The sequence below is a fragment of the Ornithodoros turicata genome, chromosome 6 (assembly GCF_037126465.1).
Source record: "Ornithodoros turicata isolate Travis chromosome 6, ASM3712646v1, whole genome shotgun sequence".
Taxonomy (NCBI): Eukaryota; Metazoa; Arthropoda; class Arachnida; order Ixodida; family Argasidae; genus Ornithodoros; species Ornithodoros turicata.
In genome coordinates this window covers 36,771,440-36,795,909 of record NC_088206.1, presented here as the reverse complement: position 1 = coordinate 36,795,909, position 24,470 = coordinate 36,771,440, and the positions used below count along the sequence as shown (strand labels likewise).

The following is a 24,470-nucleotide window of genomic DNA, read 5'->3' as shown; positions in this document are numbered from 1 at the left end:
ATGTCCCTCAGAGCCTACATTAATTCTGTCCATAATGGTCACACTAAACATTGTCAGGCATCTTATATTTTCTTTGTTTCTTCGGCATATTGCCTACATTTACTTTTTATTAAGTTTTCAGTTCCCATTGAAGGTCTGTTGTTGCCCCAGCATTGCTATGATATTGCTTCAATAGCACTGCATCAGCAATATAACTGTAGTGTTCCCTCAATGAAGCATGCGAAACAACATAATGGTAATGTTTCTAAAATGCAGCATCTGAAATGCTGCACCAACATACAGGGTGTTACCCTATAAAAGTCTACCCGTGCCGCCATGCCGTATTCGCCAATTACTCAATGCAGGTGGCACATTGTGCGATCTTTATATAAAGCTCATAAGGACAATTAATCTTGGTAAATTTCAAAGTGATTGAGTGCCGCAGCACGAAGTTATAACTCAAAACGTGCAATTCCCATAGTCAAAACAAACAAGATGGCGGCGTTGAGAAGAGCACTTGACATGCTGCTCCCCACATGACAACGTGTCGCATATCCTGCCAGCCGGATGGAACTGCAGTTTTTATTTCGCTTTCGTGTAACTGTCGTATTTTGCTCAGAACTAAGCGACGTGAGGAACGAAAAATGCCGACGCATACTCAGCAGACGACACCCAAAAGAGATGTCGTCTGCTAACTGAGAGGCGCCATCTTGGCTGTTTTGACTACGGGAACCTCACGTTTTGCGCTATAACTTTGCGTTGCGGTGCTCATTCACTTCGATATTTACCATGATGGAATGTCCTTATGAGTTTTATACGTAGGCAACACATTGTACCGCCTGCATTGAGTAATGGGCGAGCACGGCATGCCGGCGCGGGTAGACTTTTATAGGGTAACACCCTGTAGAACTAGAAGCATTGCGGTAACATTCCATTTGTGCATGAAATGTTGCCGCAACATTTGATGTCATCGCCAAAAACAAACTGATGAATGACTGGTCAGCATCACGGGAAGTTCTGAAGATTTCATTTCATTACTTATTAGTAGGGATCACGGATGGAACAAGATGGTGGAAACATTTTGTTACTGAAACACTGAAGTACCTCGGCAAATGTTGCATGCAAAAAGTGCAATGCAGCAATATGATTGTTTCAATGTTGCTGCAATGTTTCAGATGTTGTCTAGAGGTAACATCTCTATACATTGTAAATGTGAAGCTTCGTCAATGTACCACGTGGAACATTGCTCTTGCAACAGGATCACAGTGTTAGCTCTACGCATCCTTTGAAATACAGCAGACACATGGATATAATGATAGTGCTGCAGCGTTAAGATTAAGTTGATTAAGATGCAGTGTTTTGTGAACAATGCTGGTGCAGCATTGCATTAAAATTGCTTGCCAAACACCACATCGGCAATGTGACTGACATTTCGCCACCGTTGCACATGCAACACTGCTTCAGCAACACAACCACATTGTTAGCTCTACGCATCTTTTGAAATACAGCAAAAACATTTACATAAAGATATTGCACAAATGTTGAATTTACTTTACTGATTAAGCATTTTGGAGGAAATGCAATTGCAACAGAGCATTGACATTGCTTGGAAAACATTGCATCAACAATGTAAACTCCACATTCCCTCAGTAACATATTCAACATTGCTTCAGTAACATCATCGCAATGTTAGCTGTATGCAATCTTTGAAACATAGCATGAACATTGAAACATATATTGCTACAACGATGAATGTGGGTATGAAACATTGCTGCAACACTTCCACGTTCTGGTAACATTGATGCAACACATCTTCACTCTTATGCAACACATTTGCATCGTTTTGTGTTGTCTGGGTTGGGAAGCACCAAGGTAGGAAACACACACGTGTTTCCCAAACACTACAACTTAGTTTCACTCAGACTCAGAGTGATGACGTGATTTCGGGAAAGGGGGAGGGGATATGTTTATTAAGAAAAAAGAGAGGAGAGCTCAGGAAGGCTTATTCGTGCAAGACCAAGTTAGCTTTCACTAATGACTAGACCCTGGGTTTTCAGGCAAATGTCTCTTGTTTTTTCTTTGCATCTAATAGTGCCGTTTTGATACCAGAGCATGGATTAGGTGATGGGGAACGTACTTATGTGATTTGATTGTGCCTATAAATGCCTTTTTTGGTATAAACACCTATAACTTGATTTATTCCTGACAATTTCCTAAATGTGTTTTTGGAAGCATAAAGTGACAGGGTTTGTATAAGGTGTCGCTTTATGAAACCTGGATGCACCGTTTTGAACTGAATTATTGCTTGAAAGGGTGCATTTCACAAAACTGCTGATAAACCGTGCTTGCGAGAGAAATTACGGGCCCCTGGGATGAGTCTATCTTTTTGCTTCTACGGTTATGTGTTTCCATCAAGTCTCCATAAACCGCACGTGTAAGCCACATTGGCTTAGTCCCTGGGGCTAGCAACCTCTCTCTAGTGCTCCCTCTGTGGCCCCAGGACTCCATCCCTGGATGCCCCCGGGCCCCCCCTTTTCACCGGCCCTGCTGATAAATAACAGATTTTGGCGTTGATTGAAGATCTGTCACAGGCAGTGATGGAAGTAACTTGTTACTGTAACTAAGCTATCCTTGTTTGGTAACTTTGAACTTAACTTGTTGCTTTCGAGCTCACTAACTTCTTGAGGAACTCGTTTGTTTTTTAGGCAATTTTGTCTCACAGTTATACACGTATTTACAAGTGGGACTGTTAGGGGAGACCCTGTAACAGTCCCAATTTTAAACAATCAAAGAAACAAAAAAAAAAGACACTAAAATAATACAGCAATCCTGTTGGGAAGAGAATGTAAGCAATAATAATTAGAATGAAAATAATACAGGTAATAATGTGGTAATACATGAAAACATGAAGTTAACCATGAACTGAGTCCATTAAATTGTTGAAAGTAGTGCTCTATGTTGTGTCGTCCGTGGTTGTCTCTTTTAGCGCTTTTATCGTCACGGAGACCATGAAATGGATCAACAGTCTTGCATTTCTCGATAACATTACTTGAACAGACAAAATAACAGACAATAATTTAACAGACAATAATTTAACTACAATATCAGGAGCAATGCTATCAACAGAGGAATAACAGTTGCATTGTATAGGAAAACAAACAAAAAGACAAGTAAATGAGGTAGTGAGGTAAACACAAAATAAATAAACAGGTGCACAGTGCCACACAGAAGGAAATTACAAGTATCACACGTGTCGATGTAGTAATCAATGGAGCTGCAGGGTTGGTCAAGATTATGGGGGAAAAATAATATTTCGCTGTATTTTGAAGTGATTGATAAGAGGTTACGCTTGCTATCTCTGATGGAAAGGTGTTCCAAGCAATAGAGCCATAATAAAGGAGAGAAAACGAACCAAAGTTTGTCGGGGGGGGGGGTTGAAGGATAAAGTGTACTAAATCTGTCCCTCAGGAAGTAACTTGTATGGTGGTGTGTACGAGTAAGTGCACCAGCGGAGTTATACAGCGTTTTACGCATGAAGAGAATAACTTTGTCATGAATAAGACTATAGATGTCGTGTATTCTTAACCTGTGGAATGCGGAGTGACGAGGGCTGAGCTCCTTCATTGTGCGCAGTGCTCTTTTCTGTATCACTAAAAGTGGATTCAAGATAGTGCTGTAGGTCAGGCCGTAGACCTCGAGGCCATAGGATATATGAGAGTGCGTTAGGGTGTAATATACGATGATGTGGTAATCGGAACATGGTTTGAGAGTCGTGCTAAAGCAAGCTGGGCGAGATCTTACGGCTCAGAAATTGAGCATGTTCTTGCCAGCTAGGATTCGCTTGTAAAATAATACAAAGAAATTTTGCACTGCATGTTCTCCTGAGCAGGTGGTTTCCAAAAAGGAGCTGTTCATGGCGGATATCCAGACGCTTCTTTTAAGGGTGGAAAATGATATAACACGTTTCATCGAACTTGGCCATAAGGAGGTCTGCTGACAAACAATTGAAAATTTTTTAAATGACTGAATTAGTTTTTGAATATAATGATCATATGCAACCTGCCTTGGCAAAGATGTTGGTGTCGTCTGCATACAAGACACAGGATTCTGAGAGGAAGTAGAGCGATGATTATTTCAGACTACAAATAACTGGGCGTCAGGCGGGAAACCAGTGGAAGCCTATGATAGCCAGACACGCACACAGGTGAGACAAGTAGGAATGCCCTGCTGGAATGCATAACATCGCATTTTAATTTGTCCAGTCATTTGGATTCGCATTTTTGCCCAGTGCTATGTGAACTATCTCAAACTTTGGGTTCTACAGTTAGTTGTTACTGTTGTGCCCTGCCCCGCTTCCCTCCATTTTTTGCCCTGTCTTGGATTGCATTAAGTGGGTTGTGAGGGACCATATCAAATTCTTGAGGTTTGAAAGCTGAGCGCAGGGTATGGAGGGCTCTAATAATAGATGAGAGGTTGTCTACAGGATCTTCATGTGACTCAACGTAGCTTTGATTGCTCATTTTAGCTATTGCTCAATCTTGAGCGACGATGACTCAAACCAGACACTGGAGTCTTAACGTTTTTACTTCATCTTCGCAAATTTCCGAACATTTTATGTCAGGATTACACCTTCACCCGGACACCGAACGCAGGCCTTGAAATTCTGAGCTGTTTGGGTGAAATCCGGACAGGTGGCAACCCTGGTTGAGGGTGAAAGAAAAGTGTGTTCATTGTTTGAAGGCAGGGGAAGAGGCTGAAGGTTACTACATGGTGTGGGTATATGGGAAGGGATATCTGTAAAGTAGGCATTAAACATGTTTGCAACTTCAGTGGGATTTTTTATGATGCGATTGCTACAGTTCTGAAGAGAGATGCAATTCTCTTTATCTTTGCTATTTAGCTTTGCTATTTATCTTTGCTATTTAGCTTTGCTATTTATCTTTGCTATTTATCTTTGCTATTCTACCTTTGCATTCAAGGCAAGGTTTATTATATCCCATAACTTCTTGGGGTGATCGGCAGAGTCAGTAATTGCAGCTGAAAAGTAGTTGCGCTTCGCTACCTTTAATGACTTTCTAAGCATGTTGTTATACTTTACGTAACGAGTGCGAAGGCCTTCATTTAACCCTCTTAAAATGAGCACTGGTGATCCACGGTTGTCTAATAGCATTACATTTGCTTGAAATGTGCCAAGTGGTATTTTGTTCCAAGATATCATTTACAGTGGAAACAAAGTAATTATACTTGGTAGTTACATCCACTTGTTGTGCAGTGTATGCTACAACTTCTGTTGTGACTGTGTGTTAGGAGATTCGGGTGACCTTCATCATAGCGACGAGCAGTGTATTTATAATGGCAGAGGGCACTGTGTAGGGAAATTAGATGACTTGATGAACTGACTGAATGACTTGATGAACTGACTGAATGACTTGATGAACTGACTGAATGACTTGATGAACTGAAATTAGACTTTGTGTGGTCCTATGAAATATGTGCACAGTGTAACAACCCATAGAGCCTATACTTCGGGAGAGGTCAACTCCTGCAGGTCGACTCCACAGACAAATCTTAAGACGTCTCTGATTGGCTTAGGTGAGCACAAAACGCCTCAGAGTCACAACGTAGTGCTCCCACATGCTTCAAACTTTTGTTTGTTCACTGATCATGTTGTAAAACACTCGTTGGACACAATATTCTTAGAGCACATCTGCACGCTTTGAAAGCTCGCTTGTATACTCGCGCTAACAAAATACGTCAATTAACTTCCCCATCTGCCTGGTGGCTGCCATCTTCTTGTATGTTTCATTCTCATTGTGTGGACTGCGTGCCCACTGGTGGAGATACGCCTCTGTGCCTACATAATGAAGGTGTCTGAGCAATGTGCAGAAGACACACAACACAAGGTGCTCGCACTGTTGCTAGCAGATTTGCCGCCATAATGTAAGTCATAGGCTTTGACTGTTCAGGCCTTCATCTACATCGCATCCACCGTACATTTCATGTTTCAAATAATAGTGTTTCAATACATAAAAAAATTGAAGCAGTTCACCCCTAGATGCCTTAGAAATTGCAAAATACACAGATAGTTGAAGTGGTCAATAAGTACTGATAAGCTCCACCAAACATGGGGTCCTCTAGGGGCTGGTATACACCTGGATAAAAACCATATTCCTCACTGTCCCTACCTTTCCTGAAACTGACCTTTAATTAAAGATATGATGCTGGATGTTTATTCTCCATCAACAAAGAATTTGGCATTGGCGTGTGTATTGAATATATGCAAACTTTGCTGTTCCAGCTGTCTGCTGTTTATCATAGGGTGTATTGAACATAACTGAATCGTATGCTCGATTTAAAAAAAAAAAAAACACTGCTCGTTTCAGCCAGTTGCGGAGAAACTCTCAATCCATGGACCTAGGAATTGATGTCTGGCCCTGGAGAACATCATCTGGGATATCACAACACAATGCTTGGCTTGGTAAGGGACCCTCAACCTCAGTACGAGGGTGTGCTGTAAAATAGTGTCTTCTATTTTTAATTTTTTGGAAATTGGTGTAGTTAGTTGAGCACAATATAGTTGTATAGTGTAGAGGATGTTTCAGTTAAATCACCTGGCTAAATAATTCGCAAACAGGTGCACCATTCGAAGAACTTCCTTTTTTACAAGTATCTGTCCGATACCACCTACAATCTGTGCTCTATGTGAATGAGTGGGAGGCACTCATTATTTCAATAGAAATTCAAATGAGTTTCGTGAAATACATAACTTCTGAAGCAGGGTGCAGTCGGCATTAAAATGGGTACTACCCATTTTGGGACCTTCAGTGGACACCTTTAGAAAAAAAAATCTGCCACAGAAGTGGGTCATTTGTTGCAGTAATTAATGGACCATTTGCATGAGAATGCACAGCACATGTGCGGCTCTCGTTCTGGCTGAAAACAGCCGGAACCATTACTATGCTAACGCTACTACATACCATTTTCCCATCCCTGGTATCCTTCCGTCAATGAGTGAGGCTACGCTTCCCGGGTTTCGGCACCAAAAATGTAGGGAGATGACTGAGGAATGATAACGAGCAGCTTTAATGCAGAATGGCTGCACTACACTCAACAAGCGCAAGATTCTTTTTCCTTTTTTCAAACAGTGGTGCACAGCGTATTGATGTGGCACGGAATGGCACGGCGGGCCCCAGCGTCATGTTGCATACATAAAATGGACACTCAAACTTCGTACAGGTACAGATAGAAGCAGCAAAAACAGGGCATTCTCAACAGGGTTCCATAATTTCATGCGTACAAGCTGTACCACAGATGAGCCGCAGGACCCATTTTTAGAAACGTTTTGAAAATTTTCGGGCATATAAGCCGCACTCGCAGATAAGCTGAGGGCAATACGACGCGACTGATTTGTGCGACAAAGGAGACCATAGAGAAGGCCATAAACCTGTGGTCCATACTCGGAGGTCGGCATGGTGTACAACAAAGGAGGTCAGTTCTAGTGATTTTGCGGATTGTGCCCTTCTTGCGTGTTTTTCATGGATTGACGGGTCAGTGGCCTTCCAGAATACATGAATCACTGTCACCACTTTTGTTAAAGCTGCTTGGGGAGTGCACCAGGAAGGTCTGTCTACTCGAATGTGGGCCAGCCCCTGTTATGCAATGTTTGTACATTGGCAGGGCGGGGCTGTTCCAGAGAGACTGTCGAACCTTTCATTAGAACTGGTGCCGAACTTCCATTGCCGCTAATCACCACTCATGATACAACTGCTTTCAAATGTCAAGTTTTGCACTTTCTCCAGATTTGAGTTACATGTTTATGCATATTATCTTACATTTACCCATTATGCCTCACTGTAAGTATGTACGCGTTTATCTTGTGCTTCGCCGTGACCAGCCGAGACAAAAATATGTAAACGGAAATGAATTCATTAGTACAACAAATGACCCGCTTTGGTGGCAGATTTTTCTCTAAAACAGGTCCACTAAAGGTCCCAAAAGGGGTAGTACTCATTTTAATGCCGACGGCGCCCTGCTTTAGAAGTTATGTTTTCACGAAACTCATTTGGTTTTTCTATTTAAATAATGAGCGCCTTCTCATTCACACAGTGTGCAGCTTGTAGGTGGTATCGGAAAGAAACTTGTAAGAAAGAAAGTTCTTGGAGTGGTGCACCCGTTCGTGAAATATTTAGCCCGGGGATTTAACTGAAACAGACTTTGTTGTCGGCAGAAGGGAGAGGGCTAGGGTTGCCACCTTTCGTAGTGAAAAATACCGGCTGAGGGAGAGGAGGTGGTATAGAGGGAAAGGGGAAATGCTCACGGGAAAGGGAAAGTGGGTGAGGGGTGGATGAGGACTCACAGAGACAGAGAGATAATATGAGGAAAAATAAGTTCCTGTGTGTGGCTGGATCATTGATGTTAGAAACTGCTATAAACAGGCATGAACGGTAAACTGGATCGTATTGCAGCAACCGGATTGTTATGTACTCTGAAAAACGCATCGATGCACACAAACCCTTCTTTGCAGGAGGAGATCTCATGATGTTTTTTCTTTAATTGCGTGTTACCGCCGCGAAGCAACTGTGGCTATGAGCGGCGTACAGACGTGGACAGACGATGAAAAGGCAGCAGGAAGGAGTGGGAGACAGGGGGGGTTAGTATGCGTCCTGGGCCGACTTCATGGGGAACTATGCCGACATTCGTCTGGAAAGTCTTCGGAAAACCCAGGGAAAACCTGAGACAACAGCCGGCGGCAGGATTGGAACCCACCACCTCCCAGCCTTCAGCACGACCTTGGCTACCACCAACGAGCAGACTCCTTAGCCCACTCAGCCATGCCGCTGGTCTCATGATTGTTGTATCCGGCCTAGGTTCTATCTGGATCGACACAACCACCAATAGCTTCGCACAACCACTGATGTTGTCCCCTCCGAACACAAGACTTGATGAATAACAATGATGATGATAATAATAATAATAAGAATGACAATAATAATGATGATGATAATAATAATAATAATAATAATAATAATGAACAAATAAGAAAACGACTTGTGACTGCGAAGTTGGGACTTTGCTCCAGATTTATTCAAGCTGTAGTGGAATGTTGATGCAAAAGCCCCTGTGAAAGCTCATGAGCCACAAATACCGGCAAAAGGCTGCCGGTATCACCTTCCTACCGGCAACCGGCAGAGCGAGCAAATAACCGGCCTGGTGGCAACCCTAGAGAGGGCACAGACTAGCTGGTGCATAATGATTAAGTTGGGCAAAAGGTCGTATCATGTTCGTGTTCTGTGTCTCTGCTCCAGGTCTGGTCTCCACATACATATTTGCTATGACAGTCACCATTGGGAGATCAGTTGATTGGGATAAGTATGTATCACTGTAGAATTTTTCACTTTGATGGTGGAACCACAGCCTCACTTCTGTTTCCACTGTATCATGAGAATCTCAGCTATTCTTTAATTCTTGGGAACAGATGAAAATGTGATGTAAAGCTTGGACTGTATGGAGGAATACCAACAATAGTGAACCTAAGACCCTAAATGCTAAATGCTGTCTCTCCGTCAGCTGGACTCTCGCCCCTTCTCCCTATCGAAATTGCTTGGTCCCTGGCGCAATCCAGCCCAGCAACGCTCTGCGCTCAAAGCTCTTCTGACATTTCTGGACACCATTGGACTTGGATTGTTATTGTGAAGGGGCTCATTATTCTATTCCCCACATTCCCACCGCAATGGGGTAGAGTATCGCCTGTGGCGATGAAACTCCCCACTCTCCAAGGTCAAAAATAAAGTTGTTGTTGTTGTTGATGCTAAATTCCTCCACTTGTTGTTGTGCTGGTGTGTGGCAGAGCGTTGTGCTGATGGAGAATCTGCTCTATATATGGATGAGGGTCTGACAGTACCTTTCACAATTTACGGTAGTGCTCTTGGCCATGAATTCCAAATGTCCCTCATCTTGAGTATCCCAGAAGGCTGTGAGCATGACTTTGCCCGTTTATTGCTTTTTTTGGGCATGTGGTGCCAAAAAGGCCTTGTCAGAAGAAACCCATTTATTACAAAAACAAAAAACGTCAAGTATGTCTGCTTAAATGCAGGCCTCTACACAGTGGGTTATTTAGCATTTCTGTGACCAAGTATTTTTGTCTTATGTTCAATCCCAAACTAATTTCACGGAAATCAGGAGAGTCTAGGTTCGATTCCTGGTGTCAGCACCTTTTTCCCTAGTTATTTGAATCCGATTCTTGGGCTTTGGAGGCTTATGTGTTTGTGTAGTCCATGCTTGTAGCCTGCCATGGCTAATTCTTATTGTATGCATTAGATGTCGCCTTGCCTTGTATCTGAATGAGTGAGAGAAAGATGTAGTAAGATAATCAAAAGAGCATGGTTGGTTGTCTGTCCCCCTTGTACTTGAGGCACCATAACTTAGGAGATGCCCATGCTGGTGTGGTGTAACGGTAGTATCCCTGACCAGAAATCAGGAGGATCTAAGTTCGAGTCCTTGCACCCTTTTCCTGAGTTTCAAGTCCAACTTCTGATTTGTTGGCTTTGACTTGACTCTTGATTTTTCTATAGGACCATTGTGCTTCCATATCCAGTATTTCAACCCACTTCTTCAAAGGGACAGTTAGAATTTTCATATGCAAGTCGAATCCAACTTCCCTAATATATGCCTCTCTCTCTTGTGTCTCTCTTGACAAATGGACAGCTGTGACAAGCAGTGCATTTCAGATCCTAATATTCTTGGGAAGCTTTGGTAATGCTAAGGCATATAACACATGTCATGTTCAACCTAAGGCTGCGTTCACACAGGCCAACTTCCTTCACTAACTATGACCGACCTTGGATTTGTTCCGAGTCTGCCGACATCATCGCCCATGACCAACTGAAGTTGCTCGGAGTCAGTCGCCAACTGAACACTCCAGGAAATTGGTGGTGTTCTAGTCAGTGAACAAGAGGAGCATTGTCACTTGAATCCCGATGGCATCATGTGCTTTTGTTCGTGCCGTACTACCTGGCATGGATTCATATCCTGCAGGCGTAGCTAAGAAATAACTTTTTAACTAACACCACACAAACATATTAATAGGCATTTTGAAGATAATGATAATCTTTTGGCAAAATAAACTGACCTAGGTTTCAATAATGGCAGTTGAAGAAATGGCACCGTCAGTTGGATTTGAAACCATGCCCTCCGATTGCCGTAAGGTTGTTGGTGGAGCTACCAAGTTGGTACGTATGAACGTGAATATTGTGCCGTCTCGAAGTTGGTCATAAGACATTTGTTCTAGTTGGTGCAGAAAGTTGGCCCGTGTGTGAGGGGAATAACAAGAATATACATAACTACTGTTGTTAATCACACAACTCGGAAACAGCGTCCTCAAATTGGTTAATTGTACAGTTCGCAATGTCAAAAGCCAACGAGTTCCATTCAGGTATCATTTTCACAAAAAACGAGTTCTTAAAAATATTCGTACGAGGAAATAACGGCTTAAAGGAGTAAGGGTGATTATGATGTGAGTAGCGCGCTTGCAAGGGAAGCAGAAACAATCTGATATTGACCTTTAATATCTGAAACAAAAATTTTAAACGAGCAATTTTTCTCCTTTTCAGTAAGGTTGGAATATTTGTGTTCGACATAAGGACGGAGGGAGAGTCCCGCCTTGAGTACTTCCCGAAAATAAATCGCACAGCCTTACGTTGAACCATTTCCAATTTTGCAATATCGGGTTTCGTGTGCGGATCCCACATAATGCTGGCGTCTTCAAGCTTTGATCTAATTAAGGAGCTATAAGACAAGATCTTCACTTCAGACGTAGCCTGTCGTAATTTTAGCTTCAAATATCCGAGCTTTCGCATAGCTGCAGAACACGTTAAAGATAATGAAAAAATGGCTAGGAAGCAAGCGAGCTGGTGAAGATGATGCATAATGTAAAAAACCCCGAGACTAGGGAACACGAAGGGACAGACACAAACACGAAGTCTCAAACACAGCTGAAAATTTTACTTCACAAAACAGAAATATATACAAGCGGAAGGGAAAGGAACACCAGTTGAGAACAAAATAGAAGGTCATTTCGGGGGAACGAGCAGTCTGTTCAAGGCCGGACCGAGGATTACGGAAGGTTTGCTGACACAGTTCCCACAAGAAGTTATGAAAAGTGTCTCTCTCAACAGTCTTCTGTGTGGGTCCACTTCGGATGCCTTTACAAGTGTTTCATCCCATAGAGGGAAGCAATCTGAGCATTCTTCCAAATGTTTTGCAATTTCAGAGTTTGAGGCTTTATTTTTTACTTTTAAAGAATGCTCTCTCAAACGATCATTTAAGCAACGTTTTGTCTGGCCAATATAACAGAAACCACAAGCTAAGGGGATCTGGTAAACAACGTTTGAAGAACAGGGGACAAATTTATTCCGGTGATTCTTGCAAAAAACTTCAGGTTTGGCGAAAGGCGTGAGGCGGTCAAGACGGAAGTTGTTCTTGAAAACGATGTTGATTTGAAACTTCTTCGCAACGGCTAACAAGTTGTGAGACACTTTGTGAAAGAAGGGTAAAACCACCCGTTTGGGGACAGAGGGCTTAGTTTCGGGTGAACCAGGAAGCAAGGTGTTTAACAAAACATTTAAAGCACCAAGTAACATGTGATGGGGGTAACCGGCGTCATTCAAACGGAGAAGCTGACTTCCCACAGAGGGAATGATATGATGACAACAAGATTTTTTTACGGCATTTGATAGGATACCTGTGATCAAACCCCGTTTTACAGTTTTAGAATGACAACTTGAAGCGGGCAAAATGGGTTTAGCTTGAGATTTGCCGTAAGACCAACAAAGAGTGGGTTGTAACAAGAGTCTGATATCAAGAAACTGAAGCACGCCAACAGTGGGGAACTCACTGGTAAATACAAGCTCTGGGGCTGCGGACACAACTACATTTTTACACTGATCAATAACACTGTCATTGGTGGAAATGAAAATCAGATCATCTACAAACCTTTTTACAATGACATCAATTGAAGACAGAGAGGATATAAAGGATAAAACAGCGTTGTCAATTACACTCAGGTAAATCTCGGAAAGAACAGGCGCGATGCTCGAGCCAATACAGATACCAGTTTTTTGGGTGTACAGATGCCCGTCAATACTTATGGCAGTTGATCTCAGATAAAGTTCTAGTAAGCGCAAAAATTCAGTCACAGATATACCAACTTTCGATTGAAAGCGCACCAAGTTATCTTCAAGAAATCTGCGTACTCTAAACAACAACACATTCTCTTGCAGTGAATAGTATAGATCCTTGATGTCTAAGGAAAAAGCAAAGCATTTCTTTCCATGAAACAAATGTAAATCCGAAATAAGTTGTTCAGAGTTTTTCAAAGTTAAACCGCTAGGGACAAAAATAGAGGAAAATCCATTTTTGCAAAAAGATCGAAACAATTTTTTGCCAGGTTTGATTCTCATTGATTACGATTCTAAGCGGCATGTTCACCTTGTGATCCTTGAGCAAATACTTTACAGCGAAAGTTCCACGAGAAGCAGAGCGTATACAGTTACATAGGGCAGTCAGATCATTGTCAAGAAGAATAGAACAAATCGACTTCTTGATCTTGTCCAAAGCATGGTTATACGGTTTCAAAACGTTTCCAATAGCTGCCGACCTCTTAGAGGCAAAAACACTTTCAGGTAGAACAGCGAATTTTGCAGACTTATCAGTTTGCAACAGACATAAGTTGTTCTCAGACATTTCATTACGAACTAACTTAACAGGAGAAAGATTACGGTTTACGGGACGGTTGTTCGAACCCAGAGCGTGCGAAATGTGTTGTACTGCCTGAGAAATGAAAGACGAGGATAAGGAGGGATCAGTTATGACATACGAAACCTTATAAATGCAAGCAGCTACATCTAAACGGGAGGGAGTCAAGTTTAAACAAAACTTAGGGCCCTTTGATAAAATCGCAGTTGTGCGGGCAGACACGGGAGCACAAGTAGGGTTTACAAGGCACGAGGGCGGCGCTTTTTTCGGACTTGGCTGATGAGCAGGCGCACGAAGAGAAGATCTCAATGCAGCAAACTTACAGGAGAAGGCAGAATTGCATAGCGCGGTCCACTGAGCAAACTCGACGGTGTGACGAAAGTTTGGCCCCAGAAGCAGTGCCCATAGGGTATCCGCCGATGAAACAAGGAACTTAAACTGCTCACTCACAACAGTTCTGTGTGACGTCAGAAGCTTCTTTTTCCTTTGCCAAGGTAGGTCCTGGGGTTGAAGGTGGCCACAAATGGACGAAACCAGCCGTCTTTTTCGGAGCTGGAGGCCCAGGAAGCAGAATTCAGCTTGGGTGGTAGCAATGCAGTGACCAAGTTTACAAAGTGTGAACAAGGCTTGGAGACGTAGGGTATGAAGACTAGAAGACGATGAAGAACCAAGAAGCAGATGTTCAGTATGAGGGACGAAGCTTGCATGTGGATATGACAATGAAAAAATGGCTAGGAAGCAAGCGAGCTGGTGAAGATGATGCACTCAATGAAGATGATGTTCTCAACTGGTGTTCCTTTCCCTTCCGCTTGTATATATTTCTGTTTTGTGAAGTAAAATTTTCAGCTGTGTTTGAGACTTCATGTTTGTGTCTGTCCCTTCGTGTTCCCTAGTCTCGGGGGTTTTTTACATTATGCACGTTAAAGATATATGTTTGGACCATTTTAAATCTGACGTAAAAGTGACGCCTAAGTATTTATTCTGAGACCTGAGCAGTTGAATGGAATGCGTTGCCTTTTGTTGGTTACAAGTAACAAAACTCTTATTATAGTTCAGCATCATACCCCATTCATCACACCACAGGGATACTGCCTTCAAACTATGATCGAGCAAAGCCTGGTCATCCATAGAATGAACAGAACAATATAATAAACAATCATCGGCAAATAATCTAATTTGGATACCAGGTTCAACCACATCAACAATATCATTTATATAAATTAAAAATAATAATGGGCCTATAACACTGCCCTGTGGAACCCCTGATGAGACAAGTAGACGCTCAGAAAAACTACCAGAAATATCTACAAATTGCATACGATCTCTCATTTAGGTCTGCACCCATTTGATGATCCGTATAGGCAAACCAATGCGTATCAATTTAACAATAAGTCGGTCATGAGGCACCCTATCGAACGCTTTACTAAAATCAAGAAATAAAGCATCAGTTTGACCACCTTGGTCTATAACAGAAGCAAAGTCGTGCGCAATGTTAACAAGTTGAGATGTAGTAGAAAGTCCCTTTCGAAAACCATGCTGATAAGGGGTCAAAATGCAATTTTCATCAAGAAAAGCAGTGATGTATTTCACTAAAATGTGTTCTAAGAGCTTACAAGAAGTACATGTCAGAGAAATAGGACGTTGTCCATACACAACGAATCACTTCGCCAATCATCAGGAACAACTGAAAACTGAAGTGAAGCAGAAAAAAATTTGTATAAGAAATGACCCAGAGATTCGGCATATCTTCGTAGAAAGGCATTCGGTATATTATCTGGCCCAGAAGAAGACTTATCTTTAAGATTAAGAAGTAGGGCAACAATGCCTTCGTAGGAGATAAAGTTAGGGGCAACAACTACAGATGATAGAGGTACTCTAGACAAAACCATAGGAGGAGTAAACACTCTCTGAAGGTGACTGTTAAAAGTATTCGCTATCTCCCTGCGATTAGTAACAATTCTACTATCAGCCTTTACTGATTCAACAACATTTTTCGACACTCCAATGTACCTCCAGAACTTCTGGGGGTCATTCTTAATAAAACTAGAAAGAGTACATGAAAAAAAAGTTGTGTTTCGCCTCAGTCAGACTATTTCGAAACTCAATTTGTAGTGGACGTAGGAGTTCTTCATTAACAGGTGATCTCCGACGGCACCGCCCTATCTTTCTTTTCAGGTAAATCAACTCACGATTCATCTAAGGATAGGGACGGTTTGTCCTTTTAATTCTATCAGGCACAAAATTATCCAAGCAGAACATGCAAGCATATTTAAACTGACACCACAAGGAGTTAACATCATCTCCAACAAAAGATTCATATGCTATATCCAGGTAATATAATACTCTTTCGTCTCTGCTTCTATTAAAATCCTTAACTTTGACAGAAACCACGGGACTACGCAGGGAATCCGCATGAAAGGAGCACGAAAATGAAACTATTTTATGGTCTGACATACCATCGATAACGTCGACACTATAAAGACTACACTGAGGACTAACAAAAATAAGGTCAAGAACAGAGGAGCTACTCCCAACAGTCCGAGTAGGAATGTTAACGACTTGAGTAAGATCATGAGCAAACATTCAAAACACGCATTAGCATTCTGGTCATTCGTAACACTTAGTCCGCTGTCCCATACAACACGTGTAAGATTAAAATCCGCAGCAATAATAATTGAACCTTGTTTGCAATAAGTAACTGTGTGATCATACAAGACAGACAAAAAAGGATAAGGGGCTGGACGGCGGCCTGTATACCGCATACGACGTAATAGGAATGCCACAGAAATCAACGTGTAAAGAAAGACTTTCGTGCTCAACAATTTGTTCTAAGAGGTATGCATCACGGCCAGCTTTAACAATAATCACAACCCCGCCTCCCCTAGTCTGGCGGTCTCTTCGGAATATACGACGAGACGGAGGAACAAGTTCACCGTCATCGTGACATTCATTTAACCACGTCTCAGTCAATACCAAAGCGTGTGGATCATACAAGTTCAAAATTACTTCAAGTTCAGACAATTTATTAACTACACTCCGGGCGTTTATATTCAAGAGGCGAAACTTTTTATCAGTTTGTTTTTGCCACTTCAAAGTGGCAGAAGACGAGGAGGACAGAAAAATTCTCGCATTCAAGTTATCATCCCATGCAAACAAATCATTGTTGATCCATAGCTTATCATGCATGAGCCGCACTTTATCGCCTCTGACCTTGTTTTCCCTAGCGCTATCCCACAAAAGTTTACGCCTCCTCAAGGTACTCTTAGAGTAGTCGTTCCGTATCACAATATTTGTGCCCTTCAGCTTACTAGCGTTAGAAAGCACGGACTGCTTTTCATTGAAATCCTTAAAGAACAAGATCACCGGTCTATTAGGTCCATTATTGCCTAGCCGATGAATTCTTCCTACGGAGGTGCATGAGACATTCAATTTATTCTTAAATAAATATCTCATTTACAACTTTATCCCTCAGCAACTCAGTTGTCTCGTGAGCTACTTCAAAAATACCGTAGATGACCAAGTTCGAGCGTCTACTTCTGTCCTCCAAGTCCACTATTTAACGCTCCTGCGATGACAGTGCTTTTTGCATAGAATCTATCATCCTCTCCAGATGATCAATCGCCTTAACCTTTGCACTAATGTCGGTGAAACGCTGATCAAGCGAATGCAGTTGAGAACGCATTCTTTGAATTGTGTCATCTGTACTTTGTTGTTTTGACTTGAGATCAGCAAGTTGGGTCATGATCTCTTTCTGACCGCTAGCGAGGGATTCTAATAGTTCCTGAGTAGACGGCCCAGGATTGGTCTCAACGTCTCCACAGCAAACGAGCTAGTTAGCGAGCTAGCTAGCTAATTACCTTTGCTAGTCCACCTACAAATTGTACAAAACATTTTCACTAAGCAAGAACATCATGAATGTCTGCTACATACTATACCTCTTTCAGAATTTAGAGATATCAACATGTACAGGGTGTATGCTATAAAAGGTCAGTCACATTTTCCCGCGTGGCGCGATACCTACTTGACAGACAGACTTCCGCTGCCGCAGAATGAAGTTACGGCAGGAAACCCTACAAAAAAATCGTGTATCATAGCATACAGGGTGTCCCACCGAAAAAGGGCCAGGGGCTAAAGAAAAAACTGAGTGCTCTACACAAATGGAACCAACTTTTTAATTATCGGTTTTAGCTCTCAGATGTCAATGAGGAAGTTGTAGTACATGTCGAAAAAGACGCAACTGAAGTGGTTCGAGGTCTCTATGGCTTGTGGTTTCGTTTTCTCCCAGGTTTAAAAGTTGGTTTCAGATGCCAGGCGGCCATGGGTATGGCCCCGGGTTTTCCGCGATTCCGCGAAATTTCACGGAATCCGGAATCCATCGCTGAATCCTTCATTTGGCAAGGAATTTTGCGGTATCCCTTATTTTGCTCGAAATTTCGCGGCGTTTTGCACGGAATTTCGCGGAGATCTGATTGGATCAGCACGTGCAGCGTCGCAGGAGAAGCATTGCACGCTCACGCGAATTAGAGTCAGGAGCACGTGCTGCATACGCTCCCATGTCCGAACTACTCCAAGATACACGAGGACATACTCGTGTATTTTGCGCCATCGGATAATTTACGCATGGCATATTTTTTTAGTTTAGCACTAAAAATGACAAGAAAGCAAAAAAAAACGCGTAGTATGCGCACCCGCGTTTTCGTGCTCGGATATCTGGCACGAGCGTCTCAGCGACCGTGGCGATTGTCTTCCGCAACGTCGTCAGTGCTAGCGAAGTTATATTGCGATGATTTTGTTTGATTTGCGCACACTTTCCAGTGATATGGTCCGCTGACGCGATGGACAATACTGTCACTCGAACTACAAAACATGGAAAGAAACGCTGGACAAACCTTACAGCACAAGTAACGAAGTTTGCGAACATAGCGTGCTTTCGGCTGCCAAGTACGGACTAGTGGCGCCTTCCAGCAGCGTCTCGACGTATTTCACCGGTATATGAGGGGTAGTGGACCACCGTTTTGCCTCCCAACCGTCGGCAGTTGCGCAGTATTTGGGTGTTTCTTTCGCGCTGGCGAAATAGAGATAACGTCAGTATCGGCCCTACCGAGAGCCTATATGACCCGCATACTAAAATTTTGAAATTGAATTTGAAATTTTGCGTACTTTGAATATCGTAACAAATGTTCCAGCGCAATTCGCGCACCCCTAAATTTTCCGATTTTTTAGGGAGAAAAAGTTTGCAGATTATGCGAGTGAATATACGATAATTGTGTTTTGGAATGGAATTAGCGTGCTTGCTCTGAATTTAGTGTCTGTTTCGATCCAGTATGTGTCAGAATATCTTTCAGCAGGTATAACATGATTGTAGCTGACAACAGCATTCACTGTCAGAAGAGATCACAGGGTATCATGTAATGCTGAAGTTTATAAAATACGTTTTGTACCCAAGAAAATAGTGCTTCCTGCTTCAAGCAGCCATCGACTCCTTGCCGCGGAAAATCGCGGAATTTTGAATTTGCCGCAGCAGGAAACCAGGGGCCTTACTCATGGGTTGGGTAACAAACTATAGTGGATTTTGGAATATGGGTAATACAAGTTGATATATCATTGGTGCCATCAAGTAAGGATGATTTGATGGCAACTGTCATGCAGGCCATGAATGTGAATCGCAGTATCTATGACACCTTCATAGCACCGGCAACTGTGTAAACATCATCCTCAGGTGCATCGACAATGCATGCATCTAACATCAAGATCAATGGTGGCTTAGACATGACAGCAAATTGCACATACGGAACAGTTACACAGCAGTAGGTTAATGCGACCAGTAAAAAGCTAATGGAAGTACAAGGGAGCTCTCTCATAAACCATAGCGATTGTTACCTTCTCGGTTGTTCCTATCAGTGTGTACCTTACTGAAACGCTTGCAAAGATTTACCACAATCATTTTCTAACATTTGTTCATGGCAGTACAGATGTACATTAACAGCCTTGGAAGTTTCTATGGTTCTTTTGTTTAGGTTTTTGTTAGGGGCTTTTTTGAGTTCATAAAAAAATTAGAGAAATGTAAGCTTTGATTAAAAATGCAGTCTGCTCATAGTTCAGGCCAGCTTTGTAGCTGTCTGTCGGCAGAATCTGTTGGCAGCAGCAAGCAACCCAGGAAACTTAAATCCAGTGGACTATATCTGTTGTATGGAGGTTTTACAATAGACATCTCTCTGCATTTCTTTCCTCTTGAGGTGTATGTTCTGAGGAACAAAACCTTAGCATTCCAGGTACATATTCATCCAGTTTCTTTTCTTTTCCTACAGAAGCTATGCTGGAGTACGTATTCGTTAGGAAGCCATCAGATTCTCCAAACAGGTAAGCAAGGTGCACCACTACATCACATATTTTTGTGTTTTAACACGTGACAAAATCATTTAAAGTGACTGCCGTGTGGAAATGTCATGCTCCCAAGTGAGCTCAGCAACGATGTTGTGTGCTTGCTATGGGTACATTTCTGACTGCTCTGAGTGTGGTTTGTAGAGGAGATGGTGCCCTCATCATGACTCCTGCTCAACAATAATGGGATGTTCCAGGGTGTTGTATGTGCTGGGGAGCTTCTCGGCTTTACTACACAGCTGTGTCCGTAGAACTGAGCAACCTGTGTGCTAGTGTGTGTCACAGTAGTTAGTGGCACATCTTCCAGGGAAAGTTGTGGATGACAGCAGCATTGATTGAGGGGTTGTCACATCGTGAAGCAGGTGGAGACTGAATACTGAGCTTCCCATGCTCTCCCTGTGCATCACCGGTGGGATAGTACTCTTGGTGCAACATGTCTCCTAGACTGTGGCTGGCTGCGTGTTTGTCCGAAACGAAAGAGGAAGACCGATTGGGAAGGCCAGACGAGAATGTGGCCTGTGCTGTGCCCCTGGGCCTTTGGGATATGAGATGCAGGTAAACCATGCAGAGGACCGCGACGTACAGTGACTGGTACTGGAGTGCGTGGATTGGGAGGGTGCCGGTGACGGATGCAGAAGAAGGATCTCACGGAGATTGAGGAGGCAGGTCACATTGATGGTGACCATGAACCGACTGCTGTGTGAAATATCAAAACTGATCTGACATACTGAATCACACACTGCGAGTTGCTGCAACGTACGAAATTTTGCGCTGTGCGTAAAAACACAGCTTTCATACATGAAATAGAAATGTTATTTCAGCTCGTTGGTACATCATTGGAGGAAAAAACAAGTGAAAAAAAAAAAAAACACACAAGGAAAAGGTGGGACAATGAGGAGTGCTAGTCTGTGTCCACCTTCTCCTTGTGTTGTGTTTCTTTGCACTCGTTTTTTCCTTAAAAAAATTCAGGGGACAGTGAAAAGATGGCTATGAAGCAAGCAAGCTGGTGAAGTTGATGCATAATGTGAAACCCCGAGACTAGGGAACACAACAGAACTTCGTGTTCTGTCTGTACCTTTGTGTTCCCTTGTCTGAGGGTTTTACATTATGCATTTCTAAGGACGTTACAGACGTACAGAAAAATTATCAAAATTTGACACTCAACTTGCGAAACGCACAACAGGGATATTGAAAGATGCGGCAAAAAACTTTTTCAGAGAGATTTGAATTACAGGATCATGTGTGTCCAGTTTAACATCCTCGCGCCATAAATAAAATATCAAGGCATGTTACAGGTTGCTTGATGGCGATATCTGGCTCTGCCCTGTATTGCAATCTGGAACTACCTCGAGCCTAGAGTCACTCAGAGTCAGTCAACTAGTCCATTGGTATTCTTGCGTTGACACAAGAAATCCTTGAATCACATTGCAGTTGCTCGGTGAAAGTGTGTAAGACAAGTGGGCCTGCAGGAAGACAGTTTTGTAGCATCCTGCTCATGAGAAATATTGTGTCTTTAGTACTGCCATGGTCTCTCAGTACTCTTTCTGGTCAGGAAACTCCAACACAATAGACAAGGTCACTTAGGGACCATAGCTCCAGTGTGGGGGCGATCGCATTGTTTGGGGGGGAGGCACCCTCATGGAGCAGATGGCGTTCCTGCAGTGCGTGTTTGCAGTGGATATTTGAGCCGTTATTTTTGAAGCTTTGTTTCAGGTTCAGAGCAGAAAGAATTACAGTTCATGATTTGAATCTGTACATTTTAGTTCAGTAAACCTAAATTTTGGCCTGTTGACTGACCATAGACTGCAGCTTTTGCTGTTGTCTTTTTCTGACACACAAGATTTTAATTTTGCTCTGGGTGTCAATGGAGGTCGAGAAACATCTTCAATACTAGTGCATTTTGTTACATAATCATTCAAAAATGCTAATGTATTGTGAGGCAATGACTGCTTTTATTGACTTATTGTGTGTGGGCGGAACTTTCCAAAAGCGTGATTTTCTTGTTTTCCTCGCTACAGTTTGTTGAAACTGGAACAGTGATAAAATTACGAGGTTATTATATTTCAGCATAGACCAGTAAGAATTAAGAAGATACTTATAGAAATCCTGTACTTTAATAATCTCAAGGTCTCTAAATATGCTGGCAGTATGAAAGCTGGCGGGTACACCTGCTATATGGCTGGTCGTATGGCTCATTTTTGGTGAAGAAATAAGCTTATGCTGTTTTTCGATATGGTGCCATACACAGGATGTCAATAACTGAACTGCGATACTATTAACAAATTGTAGATAACTATCTTTACACACTTTGTGAAGAGATGCCGGTACCTACTTAAAGGGGTTCTGAAACCATTTCCAAATCTTTGAAGAAATCACATGGTACATATTGATCTATATGTACTGAACATGCACATCAAAATGTATGTCTCTGCGATCCCGCATTACAAAGCTATTGCAATCCAAAGGTCGGGCGCTGAGCGAACTCCTCCATCGCTCTCAGCTCTTAAGCTCCTCTACCGTTTTCGGAATGACGTCTCATGTTCTAGAAAGGAAGCGCATTCTTTTCCGTTTCCATGACGACGTAAGCTGTTGTAAAGATGGTGATGGTCGCCGGACCGGTTTCGGCACTGTGACACTTGGGAACTTCGGGCAAGCGCGCACACCTAAAACGTCACTTCCTGTTCATCTGCCAATGTCTCTCAGCGTTGTTCGGTGCCACCATTGACGGTGACTTGAAAAAAATGCTGTTTTAAAAACCCAATAGTCAAAAAACCGTTCAAGTGATGAATGTGGGATTTTGCTTGTCAGCTCCGTGGACTACAACGCATGAAACGATGCCATACATTTAGTGGGTTGCATTTGGTTTCTCAACCCCTTTAAGATACCAATGGCGGTAGCGTGTTTCCTTTAAAGATAATGCACGTGATAATCTTTCTGAAAGAACACTTGAAGTATTTTTACAATTGGAATTGACTGGCCAACCAGATGAGTAATGATGTTGCAACATGATTTAAGCCGGGAAAATCACAAGATAGAATTTCCTCTTTCTAAAGTGTGGTCTGGTAGCACTTTCCAACTAGAAATTGGCTGACGAGATTGGGATGTCAAATTTAGTGGCGAAACTATCATTGTGTTGTGAATAACCTCGGCATATCAGTCAGATCAGTTCGATGACATTCCACTGAACAAACTACTTAATACGTATGATGGAATGGAGTTTTATTTGGGAATGACCACTGTTCACATAGCTCGGAAGGAAATTTTGGGATTGCCCGAAAACTACATTTACGAGAACAACGTGGTGGTATCTGGTGACAAAATAAATAACTGGAAAGAGATAAGCAGGGGAAAAGGCAGAAAATTTCTTGAGTCCGACTTTCGGTTCAAATTCAGGATGAAGACAAGGACGCAATATTTTTTAGAGAACTATACACGGTCATGAATGAGCTCTAGAAGTTTTAATTTGTACTTAATTTGTACTTTATGAACTATGGACTGCAAAAACCTTTGACGCCTTGCGGAAACAATGTGTCAAAAAAGAAACTGATACGAGAATAAACTGCCATCTCTAGCCTGTTGTGTCGGATAGAGCTGGAATATTTGGTACACTGACTGCTGGTTGCACCAATCTCTGCTTAAAACACCACTCTCACAAGACTGGCTTAGCGCTTGCGTTCCCTCAAAATACGTTCAGCGGTTCCTCCAAGTTCCCTCCAAACCTTGCGCTCACTTAAGCACCTCACTTTGCAAAAAGGAAGTTTACGCTAGGGAATTCTAGGGATCCTTGTTCTTCTGCAGTGAGGGTCGCGTGCTATTGTCTTTTTAGGGTCACATGACTACTTCACGCCTAGCTTAGCAGACAATGTCTGTTACGTTTTGTCGTGTAGTGACAGCATATCAAATAGCAGCCAGATGGATATGAGGTACAGAAAAAAAGCAGCGATGCCAAGTGCAGCTCAATAAATAATAAATGCATGTACGCATGGTATTTAGAAGTATTTCTTGCACGGCAACAACAAAGCATGGCGAAACTTACTGGAATGGTCTGCACTTGTGCAGCTAAACTGTTTCACAGACAAGGGGTACGGCACCACATAAAACACAACTTTCGAAAGAGTACTTAATGCACAGTCACGGGTGATAGTAAAAAAATTACGAAGTACTGCTGCTTCCACACTGGCTATCTTCGACATGGGCAAACATGAACGAAACGAATGAAGAATGATGCAGAAATCAGATAGTTAGATGCTACTCAGTTGTCCTTCACATCATTTTTAGTCGTACACCACTGTGCGGCATTGTTTTGCTGTGCTTAAGCCAGCACTCATTCTGTGCTACCAAAACTTGGGCGCATACAC

General features: G+C 42.4%; 1 protein-coding gene across 3 annotated transcripts in view; it reads left to right on the top strand.

The window, feature by feature from the left end:
• LOC135396544 (E3 ubiquitin-protein ligase RNF123-like) overlaps positions 1–24,470 on the top strand; it is a 502,532-nt gene that overhangs the window by 3,609 nt on the left and 474,453 nt on the right. For all 3 annotated transcript variants that reach the window (XM_064627582.1, XM_064627583.1, XM_064627581.1), the window contains exons 2-3: positions 6,363–6,457; positions 20,040–20,091. In XM_064627582.1, coding sequence (XP_064483652.1) covers positions 6,388–6,457; positions 20,040–20,091 — 122 coding nt within the window. In that variant the 5' untranslated portion in view covers positions 6,363–6,387. The remainder of the gene's footprint in view (positions 1–6,362; positions 6,458–20,039; positions 20,092–24,470) is intronic.